This window comes from Falco cherrug, chromosome 3 (assembly GCF_023634085.1).
Source record: "Falco cherrug isolate bFalChe1 chromosome 3, bFalChe1.pri, whole genome shotgun sequence".
Lineage (NCBI taxonomy): Eukaryota > Metazoa > Chordata > Aves > Falconiformes > Falconidae > Falco > Falco cherrug.
Window position 1 is genome coordinate 62,385,416 of NC_073699.1, and position 18,846 is coordinate 62,404,261.

At 39.1% G+C, this 18,846-nt stretch overlaps 1 protein-coding gene across 17 annotated transcripts in view; it reads right to left on the reverse strand.

Annotated features, from left to right (window-relative positions):
* The window catches only part of PIEZO2 (piezo type mechanosensitive ion channel component 2), a 315,029-nt gene that overhangs the window by 126,833 nt on the left and 169,350 nt on the right, over positions 1 to 18,846 (reverse strand). For all 17 annotated transcript variants that reach the window (XM_055705165.1, XM_055705169.1, XM_055705178.1 and 14 more), the window contains exons 5-6: positions 15,663 to 15,825; positions 753 to 963 (exon numbers count right to left, since the gene is read on the reverse strand). In XM_055705165.1, the coding sequence (XP_055561140.1) occupies positions 753 to 963; positions 15,663 to 15,825 (374 nt within the window). The remainder of the gene's footprint in view (positions 1 to 752; positions 964 to 15,662; positions 15,826 to 18,846) is intronic.

The window sequence follows — 18,846 nt, forward strand, 5'->3', positions numbered from 1 at the left end:
TTTATACTATTGTATTACCTTCATATACTAGTATACTCGTGTGTTAACTACACACTTGGTACTTACACTTTATATCTAAAGACTCCATTCAAACGTGTGTAGGCAGATAAATGCTAATTTACAATTGTATGATCCAATTTTGCATTCATTACTTACAACCTACAGTGATTTTGTACACTTCCATTCTAGCTGTAGCTGCTTACGTGGTACTAAATCAAATGTCTTACAAAAAGGTTGGCTATATCATAGCAAGACCTCTATTTTTTTCAACCACTTCAAAACACAACGTAAATCTGCTTATCCCTCTTTTTATACCCTACATGGTCAACCTATTAAATCTTTCCTGGGGTTTTGGTTGTCTTTGGGTTTTTTTTTTTGTTTGTTTGTTTTAAGGCTATGTGAATACAGATACTTTTTGCAGTTGGAAGCAATAGAACCAAATCTATGAATTCACATTGTTGTTTTTTTTTATATATATAATATATAGTCACTTACAACATGCAACTATTTGGTTGTAACAGCAACTGTGAAAGTTGTAAATAGAATGAAAGGGCCACACAGTATTAGTACAAAAAAATTAAGCCACTCAGCATATCCCAATGCCTGCCAAAAAGTTAATTTAAATAAAATCAGTAGCAATTCCTTTTCCCTTAAAAATTTCCATTATTCCCACAGGTGCCAAAGCGCTGATAAGTCATTTGTTAAATGCATAATCTAATGAGCTCTGAAGGAAATTTTTCAAATGCACCAACCTGCTGAACCAAGTAAAATTGTAACAACAACTTTTCCAGTGGTGATTATCATGTTGCCAATAAACTCCCTCAGTTTGGATGCTAGGGAGGCGATTCTACGCAGCAGTTTTAATTTCATGGTTTCCTCAAATTCTGCTTCACCACAGTCTTCATCATCCAGATCCTCTTCATATATCAAAGCATCATCTGGCTCTAACTTTTCTCTTACAGCCTGAAGGAGAAGGGGGGAAAGAGAACAAGAATGCAAAAGAGAGACAGGGACACAAAGCAATTTGACATTAAAAACCACGCGTATCTTATTCAACAATGAAGTCTTCTAGTCTTTGACTACGTGCAGGTAACAAGAGAGTTAAGAAAGATGTACTAAAGCTAGAGTTGTACATTGATGGCTCCTGCTTCAGATCTGTCACTAGTAGAAAACGATGTTAAGCATTGTCTCTTAGAAAGACTGCAGTCCTACGTGTGCATTGACAGGTTGCTTGTTCATTTTTACATGAAATTTGGTTTGGTTTGTTCAGCTTTCTTTCCATCTTTCTACTACCTGTTAAACTCCTCTTTGGCTCAGTGGCTTCAAGTATAATCTCCAGCCACTAAACACAAGTGCCTTCCCGTTGATACTCCTCAACAAATCTCAAAACCCTTCCCCATGAACCCTTTCTTGGACTTTAAATACCGAACCTAGAATGCGGCAGGTAGGAGTGATCTGAGACAGGGTAACAAGGGGTGAAATAAATAGACAGATAGCTCACTGGTGAATGAAGGGCAGTTTAGGAGAGAAAAAACACACTAAGCAGAGGCTCAGGAAGAGAATAAGAAATGGAGAAAAAGTGAGCAAGAGAGAAGTAGTGAAAGCTTGGATGATCTGCAACAATTTAGCATTGAAAATGAGACCAGTGGCTGAGAACTACACAGCGGAAAAAGGAAAAGAAGGAAACATGTAAAGGCCCCTCGTACTTGAGCAGTTTGTTAGGATTTGGCAGTGGCCTTCACCAGCAAGTCTCCATCGTATCTTGGAGACCAGAAGACATACACAGCTATTGAGTGATGCAGACTAAATCATCAGCCCATGGTGAGAATCTGCAGGATTAGCAAGAGGCCCACCCAAAGATACAATTTATGGAAAAATTAGTCATTCACAGACACATAGGGGCATGTGTGGTTTTTTTTTTTTTTAAAAAAAAGTTATAGTTTTGAGCCAGGTTCTCACTTAGTGTAATACAGCATAGCTTCTTTGGCACTAATCTGAACTTGTATTAGCTAACACCAGTTCTGGCCAAGCAGTATCTCTGTGTGTGAAAGTAAGAAAGAGAGAGTATTGGTATTTTTTTATCAGAATAGCAGTTTTATATTTATTGGTGACCTTTGGCAGCAAAAAAATTCCACACCAATAGATAAGATTGCATTAGGGACGGCTGAACTCTCAGTCTACTTAACCAGATTCTTCAGTACCATTTCGTTATGTGGATTCCCAAAGGAACAAAATTCCCTGTGGACTCCTTCATTTCACCTCTAAGCTTGGTGCCGACTTTCTCCTGTTACTTCGGAGCATTAACACTGTTGTGAATGCCCAGAAAAAGCCTGCTTATTCTCAAGAGTACCTATTTTACAGACAATGAAATACGTATTAAATACAGCAGGGCTGATCTGGGAAATCTGCCTTCCTCTTGGACATATTTGGCTATTTCACTAGCTATACCCATTATAAATGGCGTATACTAGCACTTCAATTGCTTCGTTATTGTCACCTTCGTTATTGTTCACTTATACAGCTCTCAGCAAAATAATGGAAAGGAGATGGCAGCCCAAACATGCACTCATCACATTTTGAGCCATGCAGCACAAAAAGGTATTCTGTCTGTTCATCACTGCTGCTCACATCCGATCTCCTACCTAAACAGGAGCTGCTTAAATATTCAGAAACGATGCTGACAGCAGCCTGAATGACACATTAGGCTCTTCTGCCACAGCTGTTTCCATGAGAAAGCCATACCAAGGGCAAAAGTTACGATCGTTTCTGCTTGTGCTGTAATTGCTAGATGAATCTACCCCTCCTCTAGTGCTGTTGGGCACAATCCTGCTCCTCCTGGAATGGCTGTAGTGCTCTGTGCTTTGTGCTTTGTATGACCAGTGAACAGCAAAAACTTCAATAGTGTTCATATCCCAAACAAAAGAGAATGAGTGAGACTGCTGGACAATTAAAGGTTATGAAAAATGGCACACCTACTATACATGGGTCTATGTGAAGGAGATCCTTATTTCTTCAACTAATGTTTTCAATTTTCTGAAGAAAATATGCATTAAAATGTTGAATCATTTACAGAAAATGTGTAGGAATAATTTCAAAATAAATATTATTCCATGGGAAACTGTCAGGACTCATACCTCTGTGAATACCACGAATCTATGTTGAACGTGAAGACAAGAGTCACACATTTATTACAGCTTTAGCTAAACGGCAGTTCTCTCTAAATTGCTGAGATGGCACTTACATACATATGTAGGAACAGGAAATATAAGTCTGCAGAGTCACAAAAGTAAACAATAAAATGCTATCCATTCAGAAGCAGAAAAGGTTCTTGAGGGGAAAATGAACAAGATGAATATTTTAAGTGTAAATTGGAGGAAAATAAACAATACCTTCAAACAACAAAATAAAAATGAGGACACAGAAGTAAGAAAACCACATAAAAACAATCCCATGAAAGGTGGGACTTGATATCCTTTTCTGTCTCTTCCCCCTACCTGCCTCCCTCACATCAGGTGCCAAATGCCCAATTTCACACCTTTATCTCCTCAAAATGGGTGTTTGGATTTTCCTATCATGATAACTAGAACCATAATTTTTTAACTTGACCAGGCTAATCACTCTTGCTTCATTGATTTGAAGGACTTTTAGGCTACATTTTGTCTTAAGAGTTCAGTATTAATAATCTAGTACTGACACATATGACACAGCACTCCCAGGGAGAAGCACTAGGGAATAGGATATTTTACTGGACCAAGATAAAGCTGAGAAGGAGATGATAGTCCAAAATTTCCATGGACTGAGGCTTACACACTTCATGCATAGCAAAAAGCTTGCAATGTTGATAAAGAAGTTAACTTTCCTTGTATTTTCACTTTTATTTATATATGAAAATATGAATTCCAAGTTCTACATAAAAGTTAGGACCTCACAAATGCTCATGGGAAATGCAGAACAACCTGCTTCTGGTGTTACTGAGGTCACTGGCTGTTGGAAAGAAAACATCAGCACTCTGAACCTCAGCAAACACCAAAGTGATTTCCCAGGTTTTCCTTCTAAAACTACAAAAGTCTGTTTGGAGTTGAGGTTCCTCAACTACTCTCCTCAGTTTAAGACAAGTTAGTGAATGGGAAAACCTGATCATCAACAGAACCATACTCTACAGTCCCAGAAATTTTTCCAGAACACGTGCATATGCCTTTGCAATTTTCAGCACATCCTGAACTATCAATGACATGGCTGTGCAAGGATTGCACGGTTTCAGAGACCAGGGCTTTGCACCAGCACGCATCCTGGAAGAGGTGGGTTAGTTTCCGTATCTCTCTCTTCCCTATCTGCAAGTGTTTTTAAGGATGATACCTTATTCTGTCTACTTCCCAGTGGTGTCATTCATGACCCAGTTGATGATTATTTCAGTGAAAACACTATGACAACTAAACAACTACAGGTTTGATATTTTTTTGTATACAAACATATCTGTTTGTAATCCAGTATCCAAGGTGAAGTCAAGTAGCTGAAAGACCATGTTCCTTTCCTGAAGTAGCTGAAAGGCCATGTTCCAGGGTATGTCAAAAAGACAAACTTTGGATTCACAGCCCACCAGCTGGATTATCTGGGACGGCCCAATCCAGTTTCGCACATTGAGCAGTTCAAATTGCTGAAGGCAAGCAAACAGTGAACAAATTTTACATCCAACATGGTGATAATGTGCCTGTTGTTTTAACACTTTCTGATGATTAAATAGCCATGCAAGTACACACTCATCACAGAACACCATTACTTCAGCCTGACTGTTTTGCAAAGCTCTTTTTACTACGTGGATTAGTCTAAAGCTACAAACCCATGCTACATAGGCTACAGTTAAAAAAATACTTTTACTTCCATAATAAATTACTTATTATGCAATTACAGGATCCCTGTAGATGCTGATTAAATCAAATAAACTTCTCCATTCAAGGCGTATAGAGCATTTGTGAAGCCATAGACATGTGTTTCCATGACCTTTGCTCTGCAGAGCAGGGCCCCAGGACTTTTTATAAACAAACTAAATGCAGTTTAGGTTTTTCAGCAATTGTGTAGAAGTCCCAGGAGTATTTATTGTACAACACTTTTTTAAACTGCCAAATTGAGATAGAGAACAGGCAAGGAAACAGTACAGTCTCTGTGGCAGCTATGGCAGCTACTATTGTGGCCAAGGCCAGAATGTCCATTAACTACTGGGGGCTGCTTTATTAACATCTAACTTTTAAATGTTTCATCTGGTACAGTATAAACACTACTACACAAAGATATCCTCTAGTCCCAGAGATGTATTTACTAACAGGAAGCCTTAACTACAACCTAAACCCCATTCTTCCTTCAGAACACTCCTTGCTTTGTACTTACATTTAGTGGTATTTTGTCTGTAAACACAAATTTGCTCATTTATTGACTTTTTGATTCTAGAGAGGACACAACTTCAAAAATTCAAATAATGAAAGCAAAAAAAAATTAAGTAATCACGATTGTTACAACTAAAGATATACAAGTATCAGAATGGACACAACTCCCATCCCTGCAAATGCATTGCATTAATTACTGGGACCTCTCAAGCATGCACTGCTAAGCTCACAAGAATAAGAACTCATGACTGTTCAGGTGCTTCCTCCTTCCATTTGGCTCAGAAACGCTGCACAAATAATGTCTTTTGCACTATTTTGACATTTCCTCCCAGCCAGAACCAGGAAACAAACAGAGGAGAGTGACAAAATAAAAAAGAAGCCTGAGAAAAACATAGTTACATGAAGTTCACAGTTCTTAACATGTTGCCTCTAGAATTTGTAACAAAGGTTACGTGGATCCTGCTGTGTCTGGTCAATTTATCTATGTATTATGTAAGCATTTAAAAAGTCATAGAGATGCAGTAATGAGCCTCATTATCAAACAATGTCAAGATGACACTGTGTTTTCCAAGGGTCTCAATTGCAGGTGGCAGAAATGCAACCTGAAAATATATTGCATGGCACTACTGCTATGCTCCTAAGGCAACCTGCTCGTCATGTGGTTGTGCTCTGCAAGTACTTCTGTGAAGGACAGCCTCAAGCAACCTCCAGAGGAGAAGTGTGTGAGTTTTGTTGCAGGGCTCACCCCAGCACCCAGCCACTTCCCAGAGCCTGCTCCTTCTTGGGACCGCCTGCAGCCTTACCAAAACAGCTACAGGTACACAGGTTTGGAACAATGGCAGAGTCATACATCATGGTAGATGATGTTATTTATTGCTGGTGATACCAGTGAAGTACTTTCATGATCTGGATTAGCTTGAAGGTGTGTAGTTTGGCTTGCAGAAAAGACAGGTGCACCCACTTTGCAAGGAGACAAAAGCGAGCAAGTCGCAATGTAGACCGCATGGTCTGACCTGGCAATTTTAATCAATCTTCACAAGAACTACTCTAGCTGTAGCATCCCATACATCAGCACAGTCTTCTAACACCTGCTCCTGACAGCCACACCAGTTTCTTTAAAGTCCCCTGGATTGTCTTTATGCTGCCCTGCAGTCTGCATGCCCCCAGGCACACACTCATGGCTCCCTGGTGACACTGTTACTGCAAAACCATGATTCTCTCTGGCAGAATTACGTTACCAGTTTCTGTAACTATTTCTTTATCTCTAATCAGAGATCCTATTTTTATTCCTTAGCTGTGATAGAGTAGCACAGGTACAATTTATTAGACACCTTTTATAAGTCTGTTCAAGCTGTTACTATGCCTAACTTTCTGAACTTCCTTTTCATTTAAAAAAACAACTTAATGAACAGTTTGGCTCATGAGTCATCCGAGATAAGCTATTTGATTCAATTGTGCCAGCAGAACTATAGAAATAGACTCTCTCTACTATCACTTTCCTTTAGTTTGATTGCCTCTGTAGTGCCGAAGCTGGTGTAGTCAATCTAGATGGAACATCCCATAACATGAATGAGTTCTTAGTTTTAAGCTTGCTCTAAAAGCCTTCTTCCGCCCCCGCACCCCCCCGCCAAAAAAAAAAAAAGGTCTTTAACCTTTACCATTAGAAATGAAATAGCTACATAAGTAGGAGGAATTCATTACATACCTGCCTTTAGGAGCACCACATATATATGTGCATACATAAATGTATATAGAAAAAATAATTAAAATAATACAATATTCTTTAGACAGACCCAGCTGTAAGTACAAAAGCTGGAGAAGAAATTCAACTGCTACTTGTTTTATCATCGAAGGAACTGCAAGCCCTTAATGCAATATAAATGATAAAACTATAAACGTAGTTTTAACCTGCAGTCAATATTAAACTATGTTAAAGTAATAATTTATTGAATTTCCAATTCTGCAACAAAGTGAAGAGGTCCACAGTTGTTCTGAAAGTATCAGCATGTGAGAAGCAGATTTCCCTGCTTTTTCTGCCACAGGCTAGATGCTAAAATTTCCACATAAACGATGCCCACATGTAACTGAACTTGAGCTCTACAGAAATGGGGCTGCCTAGCAAAAGTACCTTCTGCAAGGCTTTCTTGTGTGAGATACATGTGGTGCTCAAAGGGAGCTCAGACGGGTCTACAGAAAGCCAAGGTGACCGCCACTCTACACGTGTCATGTGTAGGGGGTGTGCATGGAGGGAGGGCTGCATGCTGCAAGCCAGACTAGAAAAAGAAAACTGGGTAACTTTCAGGGGAAGACCCTGATAAATGAGCTAGGCTAATCAAGTGTTGAGACAATTGCAATGGTCATTTGGTAAGTGTGACATAAATGAGATAGAAATATTTTTTAATTTAAACAATAATGTAAAATTTTTATTACTTGAATCACTGAAAAGAAAAATCCTAAATTAAGTCCTATAGATCTTAATAAAAAGTTTCATCACTGATAGATCTCAAGTGTGCTAAAGCTTGGGTTAAAGGCCTACACATCAGGGATGCATCATCAGAAACAACTTTCGGTGCGTTTGCAGTGTTTGACAGTAACAAATGACACACACTTCCACAGTAAAATCTCCTGTGGGAGAGTTATTTGTTACAAAAAGGGATCAGCTATTTACTGGAAGCACATAGGGACAGAGGCATTCAGTGACTTAGAGGAAATGAAAAATAAATTAATAAAGACAAGCACAGTTCTGAAGCAGGATAACAGGAAGACAACTCATTAAATCCTGTATACAATAGATATTGTAGTGAGAGGGCCAAAGATTATTTCACTTCCCAGTGTACTATTGCACCTGAGCAAACAGCAAGTGATTTCAGCACAAGACCCAGTTGGCCAATATGGAAATACAGCATCACATTTTGACTTCAAAAATCTGTCAGGCATACAAACCAAATGCAAAAGAGAGGGAAATTCACAGACAGAGTTCAGTGGTTTGGCCTCAGATGATTAAACATGTTTTTTAGCAAAAAGGAAATAGGAAGAGCTGGGTTATGACTACAAGGCACAATGCAGTAGAAACTCTAAATGACCTAGCGTAGATATGTGAAGCAGCACAGCATCCATATGGACTAACTCCTGGACCAAGAGACAGATGCACTGTACCATTATCCATCTTCCTAAGGACAATAAATAGCCCAACCATGGTGCTGTGGTATTTGCAGTATTGCCTCAGCTCATACCAAAGTGGCTTGGGTACTTCTCCAGTACCACCCTGAAAAGCCACAAATTACTGGGATGAACAGCAGAATGGGACATCCAATCTACAAGAGGATCCAAAATTACTTGACTTCTTTTGTCTTGAAGAGCAACCTTTAAAGAAATATGGGGGGTTTTCCTCCAAAAATACCTGAGAAATAAATGCTAGAGAAGGAAACAGTGTATTGAAGCAAAAGAGCAGAATAACTAAATGGGTTATAATGCAGTTATGAATACATGTACAATAAAAATTAGACATTCTCTAACCACCAGAAAAGCAAAATTACAGAACAGGGTCCTTTCAGGAGCAACGGGATCAAGAAAAATTGCCCTGTTTTCAAGATGGTGCTTCCTACCTTCCAGAGGGAATTGTGTGATACAGCTGCCTGCAGTAGCAGCAGACTGAATCCTGCGATCCAAGAGATTCCTTCTTGTACTGTTATTCATCATTTATACTGTCTAAGGGCAATTGGATTCTAGGATTTTCATCTCCTAATTAACACTTCTGTATCTCAAAATTTGGAATGGAGGACTGTTAGAAGAGCAAACCAGTAACCCCAGTGAAGAGCTGCCACAAGAAGAATTTCATCATGTCATGTTTTTAACCAAACAGGACAGGTGGATGCTAAGTTTCATGCTGAACAGGCTAACAACGTTTGGTAATACATAATGTATTGCTTTATGTAACATTATGTAGCTGAGGCACTGCTGTAGTATAATTATGTATTTGTGTTAAGACTTATCCAAAGACATGTGCATCAAAACAAGAAGCTAATGTAACTTGTAAACTTTTGACCCTTGTTAAGATGAGATGCATTAGAATTGTTACTGAGGGAGGCAGCTGGGTAAGGTCTGGCAAACTTCACCACTACAAACATCACAAGCAAAGCGATAAGGGAGCCTCACCTACTCTTTTTAAACCAAGAAATAAGGTAGTAAATCCTACTTACATGATGTTCAAAGCACACTAAGAGCAACTGGGTTTGGACCGGTCCAGACCAAAGAAATATTTATAACCAGTTAGAAAAATTAAGCCAATGCTGTGCTAAACAGAGATGACATAAGAAGAAAATATATGAATAAAAGACGTGTCATCAGGAAGATAAAAGAAGCCAAGAAGTTCCAACCCTCTCTAAGAAGTCCTTTTTCCTTCTTTATCACCTGTAGAATTTTCTGAAGTGAAGCAAACACTGAAGGAGAAAAAATTGCATATGGGAAGAAGGTATTTAGAGAAATCAGGGCCAAAGACTCCCACATCAGTGAGAGCTAATCAATCAGTGAATGTTTGATACTGGTAAAATAAAACTAAATTTAGATAAACACAAATCATCTCCGGAAAAATATACTCATCACAGCCTTAAAGAAAACTGGAACGGTTATCTAGACAGGGTCATGGACACCAGTGCAAACAGCTCACAGGACATCTCTGCATCTGAAGGCAAGAAAAATGACAAGGTGCTAGCAAATACAAGGACTTCATTACTTACAGGGGGCTTATAAGAAAGATGGGAATAGACTTTCTAGCAGAGCCTGTAGGGATAGGACAAGGGGTAATGGTTTTAAGCTGAAAGAGGGTAGATTTAGATTAGATATTAGGAAGAAAATCTTTATTGTAAGGGTGGTGAAACACTGGACCAGGTTGCCCACAGAAGCCGTGGATGCCCCATCCCTGGAAGTGTTCAAGGCCAGGCTGGATGGGGCTTTGAGCAACCTGGTCTAGTGGAAGGTGTCCCTGCCCATGGCAGAAACTAGATGATCTTTAAAGTCCCTTTCAACCCAAACCACTCTATGATTCTATGACTGGGACATCAGACCTTTCTCAGACCTGCGCTCTAAGCTGAACTCATTATGCATATTACACAGGTCATCCAGGTAGGTGATATGCTAGTGGAATTATCCAACCCAACGATCTCTAACAATGAATGTCATAATACCATTTTTAAAATCAACAATAAGACCTTGCCTGAAGTGCTGAGACGTTGATATTCCCTGTAGCTCAAGAAAATACTGCAGAACTATAGCTGGTTCAGAAAAAAGTAATGAAAATTACAAAAGAAACTGAAAAAAAGAACAGGGATTGCTTACCTTTAAAAGGAAAAATATGCAAGATAATAAATACATTTGATTTCCCTTATACCATCTCATTCTGGTTTATAACATGTAATACAAGGGACCTTCCATAAAATTAAAGAGTGTTAAATTTAAAATAAAATCAGAGAGCACTTATTAAATTGGGGAAGTCCTTGTTTCATGATGGCACTGAAGCCAAGAAATTAATGAGGTTTTAAAAGGGACTGGATAATTACATGTTTAACAAGATTATCCAGAGTAGCTATAATTAAAACCAACATTTTTTGGAAGGGATTTGAAACCACATGTTTAAGGATTAAAGCCAGTTTTTGACTAGGAGAGATCAGGATAAATTGTTACATTGGAGATGGGGAAAAAAAGAATATTCCTTTACTTCCTTACTGTCCTGATCCAGAAGGTACCAACTAGTTTCAGGATGAGGATACTGGTCTAAATGTGCAATTTCTAGATGAGGAAGTCCTTGGACAAGGCAGGATACCTGCATAGCTCTCAGAACCTATCCATTCTGTCCTGTATGTATTGCAGTTACACTGGGACAGCTGGACCAAACGAGAGCTCTTGAGGTACTACGTGCCCAATGTAGGCGTAGGACAAATAGCCCTGTCACTGTTTAGAAAGACAAAGCTAGGTAACCGAGCATTTTTACTGCTCCTATTTGCCAAGGGACACAAAAGCCGAGAGACAGATGAAGTAACAGACTCGAGGACACAAACCAAGTTTGTGGCCAAAGTGAGAACCATGCTGGTCTTCCTGACTCCAGTCCAATATCTTGACTTCAAGCCAAGGTCTCCTCACATTCTTCCCAAACTTTAGTTTATTTTAAAACATTTTCCTCTTTTTTTTTTTCCTTTTTTTCTTTTTTTTTCTTTCCTTCTTTTTGAGCTCCCATACAAATCTCTCCCTTCCACAGAAAAGACAAGGGGTGGAGGCTCTGGGATCAAGCTTGCCGCAGATTATGGGATGAAGTACAGACCCAGTGGTCTCATTTGCTTTCTAGAAGAACGTGGATGAGAAACAAGCTCAAATGGGCAAGGCATCAAGTGCCGTGGGAGGAAGTTGCATTGAAGACTACAACTGTATATTTCAATTAAGATCAACACCTCTTCTAAAGTTTAAGTTGTGCAGTCTCAGAAGGATTTTCCTCCCCACCACCGTCACTTACAATATTAGGCAATTCATCCAGAGCCTCAAGAAAAAGCTACTTCCTTTCTAATACCTATCAGACTGTATACACCGTATCTACATTTTGGCATATAAACCACCATCTGCACCAAATCAAAAATGTCATACTTTCAGCTGCAGCTGGGAGTTAACTGTTCTTTCTTATTTTCTTCCACCTTTTACACCTTGTGACTGGCATTGTGCTTTTCGGCATTTGCAATCTGGGCCTGTCTCCAGCTGAATTCACCTGCTTTAAATTTTCTGAGCCCTAATAAAAAAGGCCTGCAGACACGTTTTCTCCAAGTGTGCAACCATTTAGGGGTGGTAATGAGTTGGACTGCAGCCTGGTATCTGGCAGACCTTCCTACTTCATGACTCACTGTTAATTAAAACCACACTCTTTGCTTATTCCTGGGATAACGTTACTTACAAATAATTGAAAGTCTCACTGCCTTATAGCCTCCTACCCCAGTTCTGTTTAGAGAACACACATTTCTGATGGAGATCTGTTTCCCTTAAAGTTGGATGCAGTGTAATGAGGTAGGACATTTTTTTTTTCAATGAATCCTTGTTGTCATTAATTTGGATTCTGATACTTTTTCTTATTTTGAATAGCATCTCAATCCATGAGCAATCTGATCCATTGTACTCCACAGCTGGTTTCTGGAGGCTACTGCCATGACGAAGCGCAGCATAACTGAGTATCACAAACTGCTATCAACTCCAGACATTTTTTCAGCGTGCCCATATAGCCGTTGAAATATGATGGATTCACATAGAGCTTTGAAAAGGTCACTTTTAGAAGTATTAAAAAAATATTTAACAGGTGTTATTATACATAAAATTTTGGAAGGAGTACATAGATTAACCTTTCTTTTTTAATTATGCCTACTTCCATAGTATTTCAGTCTCCCTCAAAGCAAAGAGGTCTGAGAATCACTCAATGTAAATAATTTCATGCAAAAAGGTAAAGCTTCAAGACAAACCCTCTGCATTTGCCTGGAAGTCATAGTGCTGATTTCTTGATCTATACAGCCATCTATGGCTACACATGTAGCAATCTGAAAAGTCACCTCTCTTATGGCTCTGTTGAGTCTGTTTAAATTAACTGATGCATCCTTAAAAAAATCTTGTACCACAAATCTCTGATGACTGGTGGCAGGGACTCAGCAAAAGCTCTTCAGCTCTGGAACTGGCTATGAATCTGGTCTAACAAACCCAGGACTGTTTCCCTTGGAGGCACAGTACCAAGCTCAACACTTCTCCTGAAGTATTTGTTTGTAGGGCAGTTACTGCTGCAACTCATTTCATGTTTTTTAATTCAATGGAGTTAAAGCATCTGTAGAGAGCTGCACCAACATGCAGCCACAGGCATCAGTCAGCTAATGCAAAATTCAAAGAACTGATCACTTAGTTTTCCCTTTTCCACTATACTCTAACAAGGAAGAATTGAAAATTATCATGTGAAATCCACACAGTTTGGACTCATTTTAGATCATGCCAGTATTCTCCCAAATTCAGACATTCAGCTGCATGCTCTGCATATGCATTAGGTTCCTTACAGTCAGTCCTGCCAAATACATATTCCTAGTAGATTCTGCTTCTGCAGCCTCCTCCTAACTAGCAGAAATGATTCCAGGATGTTATGTGCAGACACCTAGAAAGAGAAAACTGAGGTTTGGAAAAACGTGTTTAAGAGGTATTTAATTTTCCACTTTCCATTTCACTCCATCTTTAAAAAACAAGCAGGTTATTCTGATGCAGATTCATCATTTCAGCTCTGAAGATCAGAATTCCTTAAAGCATTGGGGATCACCTCATACAACAATAACTATTACTCCTCTTTTAAAAAAATGTCTGTGATAGAGTTTTGGGTGTCACTCAACCTAAACACTGCTGCTGTGTCCACTAAATATTCTGTAATACATACAGATTACAGAACATAAACAATATTCACGGTGTTTTGATGTGAAGAAGTAAAATATATTTACACAGATTTCTATTTGCCCAGTATCAATATTTCTTTGCAGTCAAAATTTTCTCCTTCTCCCCCATACTCTTCCTTTGTGGAATATCCTGGCCCATTTAGTTGCCCGAGTGGATTGCCTTGAGGTAGCCAGTCTAGGACAAATCTAGTTTAAAGCTACACTGTGCTATGTAATCAGTGTCTGTTAGCTCAGGTTTTTTCCTTGCATTCCAGGCACGTGACTATGGAACCCTGCCTGCAAGCCAGCACCCATCCACTCTGCAAGACTGAGCTCCCTTCGACCCAGACTCAGGCTTCAGAGGCTCAGGCTCTCCTCTGAACAAAACAAAAAGTGCGTATCTGAACAGAGTTGTCTGGTTTCAGAAGAACCTAAGCATGCCCTTTTTTTTTTCTTCTGAGCTTCTGCTGTCAGATTACTCTCGTTTTGTGCACGTGCATGCTTTTTTTCCAGGAGGATCAAGGGCTTCAAAGAAGTCAGTTAGAGCCCACTTTGGTAAAATGCAACTCTTTTAAAAGAGACATGCTGAACACAACACATGCTAATTAGCCACACTACTTAATACTTCAAACATCTCCCCTTATGTGTATAGCCCCAGATTCTAGCCTGCTGCTAAATCCATTTTGCACAGCTCCAACAATAAAGCAGATTTAAGGCTGATAAAACTGGCTTCCAGAAGACACAGCAAAACCTTGCGTATGCTCATCAGACCCAGGCCTACATATCATCCAATGTGTAGTTAAAAGCTGCAACCTTCAGCAATCTTCAGCTGCCAGGACAGCCCATAAGAATTACAACTGCAACTGAGTATAAAGCACAGCCCTGATAGTGATCTCTCATGTGCTAGAAACTCGACCAGCTTCTGGCAATACCACAACCCAGACAACACGGCAACGTGCAGAGAGGCTTTTTTTTTTTCTATCAATAGCAGCACCAAAACGGGCAGCTAATCCCCCTAAATACTTTGCCCACTTCAAAGTGCAATTTCTATTTGAAATGAGCAAATTGCCACTGTCTCCCCTAAAAATGGAGTTTCAAGAGTAAAGAAAAAAACATTCCACCCATACATAAAAGAAGACAGAAAGTGAGACCCAAGGCACACTAGACAGTCTGATAAAAAACATGTTAAGATTAGTAGTAGAAACTTCTCTGCACCCTGGGCTAAATTCCCACTGTGGCTTTTTAAATTATAAAATGCTTTCCCTCTTTCTGTGGATTTTTCTGCATTCAGTATCTCTGCCATTCTTCTTTCCACTAGTAAAATACACAGCAAACACACCAACCCTTCCAGCTAAGCCATTCCTGAAAATTACTCTCAAGCTCACTGAGTATGACCACAGTTTTAGATAACTCCTTCCATGAACATCATGCACAGTGTCTCTTCCCTTCTCCTAAGAGTCATTTCTGATAATCACTCAGATGCTGCTGTTATTCTTGGATAGCAAGTTTGGAAATATGGATGCTAAGAAACTGAGCAATGTACATAGCAAAACCACCTTGTCAGACTTAACCAGAAGCTCTGGTGAAGAAACAACTTCTGATTGACTGTCATGATAATTTCTTAACTCAAAACAATTTGGAAAACTCAGTAGTATATCTACCACTTTTCATATTCTGCTTTGTTTTCTCAAGATAATAACAACTGTAGCTTTTCCACTTTAAAAACTATGGTTTAGTTTCCTGAAAGTAAGTTCACATACCCAGTCCTCATGAAACCATTTCAGAACACATCTCAGACAGGAATGCCAAAGCTCACTATTAGCTAAAAGCTATACAGATAGAAATACGTATTTGATACCATTTCCTCATTCTCAAATTGCATGTTGCACTGTGCTGCATCCTCGGTTACTGGCTTCTGAAACATGTTGCGGCAGATGAGCCATATTGTCAGACTAGCAATGAACATCCCAATATCTGGTACAAATAGTCTGATCACGTTGCCAGCATCTGCTCCTTTCACACTGTATGGGATGAAAAAAAAAAAACACAAAAAACAAAGAAACATTTGTTACTTCTAATGACATTTTCAACTGGAAAAGAAAGTTAGCTCAAGGCAAAGCAAAAAACCCAGAAACCCAGTAATAAGAAAGCTTTGCAGTATGGTAAATATGAAGATGATCAAGGAACTCTAGACAGACAGAGAGCTTTGCTCTCCAGAAGCACAGAATAAGCGATTATTCACTGAGAGCTCACATACTCGTATTTTAGTGATACTTAGCATTTTGATTAACCCAATTCTGAATCCATTTTGTGGAGAGAAACACAGGAATGACCTTCAAATTCAACAAGAAAGATTTCAGCTGAACTGCTAGAAGATCCATTTGTATAAATCACAATCCCTTTACTGGCATCCTTTGCAAAGACAACAGCATCCAGCTCCACCAAAGAGGTCAAGCAAAGACAGCATTCATGTCACCCCTAAGTGTGCCCTACTCATTCCTGGCACACAGAGGAATAACCAGAAAATCTGTAATATGTTTTATTATGTTAACTGTTATAATTTTTATTCAACCAGACCTCTTAAATGCCTTTTTGGGTATTTAAGTACAAATATTTAAATACTAATTCAAGTGTTAGGTTCTCGCCAAGAAAACCTTTCTTCTCCTCTGAAAGACTTGTGAAGCTGGACGAATTGTACATAGGGAAAAAAAATCGCACTGCTTCATTGTGCAGATTTAATTGTTTAGGCCAGGTAATATGACTTTATGGGTTTGGATGTGGTGTCTGAATCTGGTTCACTGTTAAAATTGAGAGCTTGGATTCAGATTTAGTGGCACAATGAAGAGTTTATTATGCTGCTGCATGGACTTACTGAACTTTCAACTATTAATGAGAGGAAATAGTCCTAATTATTTAAAAGTGCACAGCATATACCTGCCAATCATGAAGTTAACACATTTTAAATATGGAGCTCTAATTTTCATTTTAATTTATTTTTTATAGAGCTTTATGTCCATAATCAGTTCTGAGGACAGGTGAGGCACCTGTATAGGTCCTTGGGCATAGGTGAGTGTGCTCATAGTCTGAACTGGTAGAAAACCTTAACAGGTTGTTTTATAGATGCAAAAGAAGGTATCACCTCTGGCCTTTCTTTATCACGACACTAGCAGCTTTGAAGCCTAAAATACCCTATTTTGAAGGAGTTACCTGCAACTGCTATGATTAACCACAGATCTGGAGTATCTAGAAAATCTCTAATGTGATTATGGTACAAAGCACTGTCAGGAATCTTGCTGGCCTGCTCATGCATCCAAGATCAAATCCTACATTTCCATCACTGCTGTTGACCCAGCTTTTGCGCTGCTGTGTATCTTGCAAAATAACATATGCCCAGAGTGGGCATAAGGTAAGTGACCAGAAAGCTAACTTAAATGTTTGTTTCAAGAAGTACAAATAAGTGTATCACAGGAAGCAGTGAGCGATCTGTAGGTCTGTGGGACACTGTCCTGTAGCATAATTATGAAATGGACCCAGAAGTACTACTGAATCAGTTCAAAACAGGAGAGGGAAAATTCAAGCTCTAGTTCTTCTTCTTCCCATGCTGAGACACAGACACAGAAGAAACTGGCAAGGCACTGCCTAAGGAAAACAACTTAAGATTTGAAATTGCAGCTTCTTGTGAAAGGATAAGAAAGAAACTGCAATTACACAAGCAGAAAACTTCCTCCTCTGATGCTCTTTGCTGTCACAGATTAACCTTCAGAACGGTCATACACTATATGGCAGCAAAGTAGCTTGAAAATGTTTTGCTAATGGCTTCAAGTTGTACTGAAGCAGAGAAAAATATTAAGTCATTGAAAGGCTCGTAAAAGAGTCAGCTGGCAAAGTTCTTGCTGGATTGCTTGCATGTTTCTTGTGCTGCTGCTTCAAGCAAAGCATGCTGTAGAGTCAACTGGCATATGACAGCATAGTTGATCTGTTTAACATTATAGAAAGTACAGGCTTGACGCGTCGGTTCATTTTACAATACCATCGCTCTTACAGTCACTGAAGATGAGCTAGTCAAGGCACTGAGTCCGCACTTTCTTGTTCAGCACAGCGCAGTACAAAGTACATGTTTAATGAACAAAATTCCCAGCAACAGTGTACCCAGGATTCGCAGTAACACCCCGACTGTTATGTGGAAACCTGCCTATTAAAGCAGTTTTACTAAATAAGTGGCAACAAAATCTGAATTCTTGATTCTGAAAGTACCACTCAGGCTTTTTTTAGAAAGAATTAAAAACCCCCTCTGAATCTAATAAATAGTTAGTATAAGAACAGTAAACATTTTCTATTCCTCTATTGAAAAATGCATCAGATTACTGCTATGTAATACTTCTGTAAGTGAGCTTTTTCTGTACACAGGCATGGTGTTCCATCTAAAATTAATTTTGCATCACTTCTGAACTTAAAGCACAAATCCATCAAATTAAACTACTCACACACAAACAAATTAAGAGGTGGTAGCCTTCAAATACCAGTACTTCTTAGTTGCACCAGGTTCTCCTTCCTCACACTGTACTCCCGTGGAGCCATGCTGGGTCTTCCTTTGCTTATCCCGCCCCACAGAACAAGGGGAGACCCCTGTGGGAGCACTGCCTCTGTCATGGCTCAGATTTCTTTCCAAACCCAGTGCTTCTGATCTTTCAAAATAAATCATTTAGCATGTTGTTGTGAAAGATGTAATGTACAGTTCAGGCTAGCAATAGAAAACCTGAACAGTGATACTTAACCACAGAGCAGGGAAAAAATCTGCACATGAATAGTTTATTCACAAAACTAGTCACAAATGTATGCTGTCCCCATCTCCCCATGAAAAGGAAAACGAATTTACCTCAGTGTGATAATTAAAAAGGAGACAAAAGATCACTTGAAAATAGAGAAATGTATATTCTTCTGTAAAGCAGAATAATAAACTGCTTCATTCAACCCTAAGCAATTTGCTCCCTGGTTTTTCACAGCAACAGCTAAAAGAAAAATCATTTATTCCCATTTGTTAT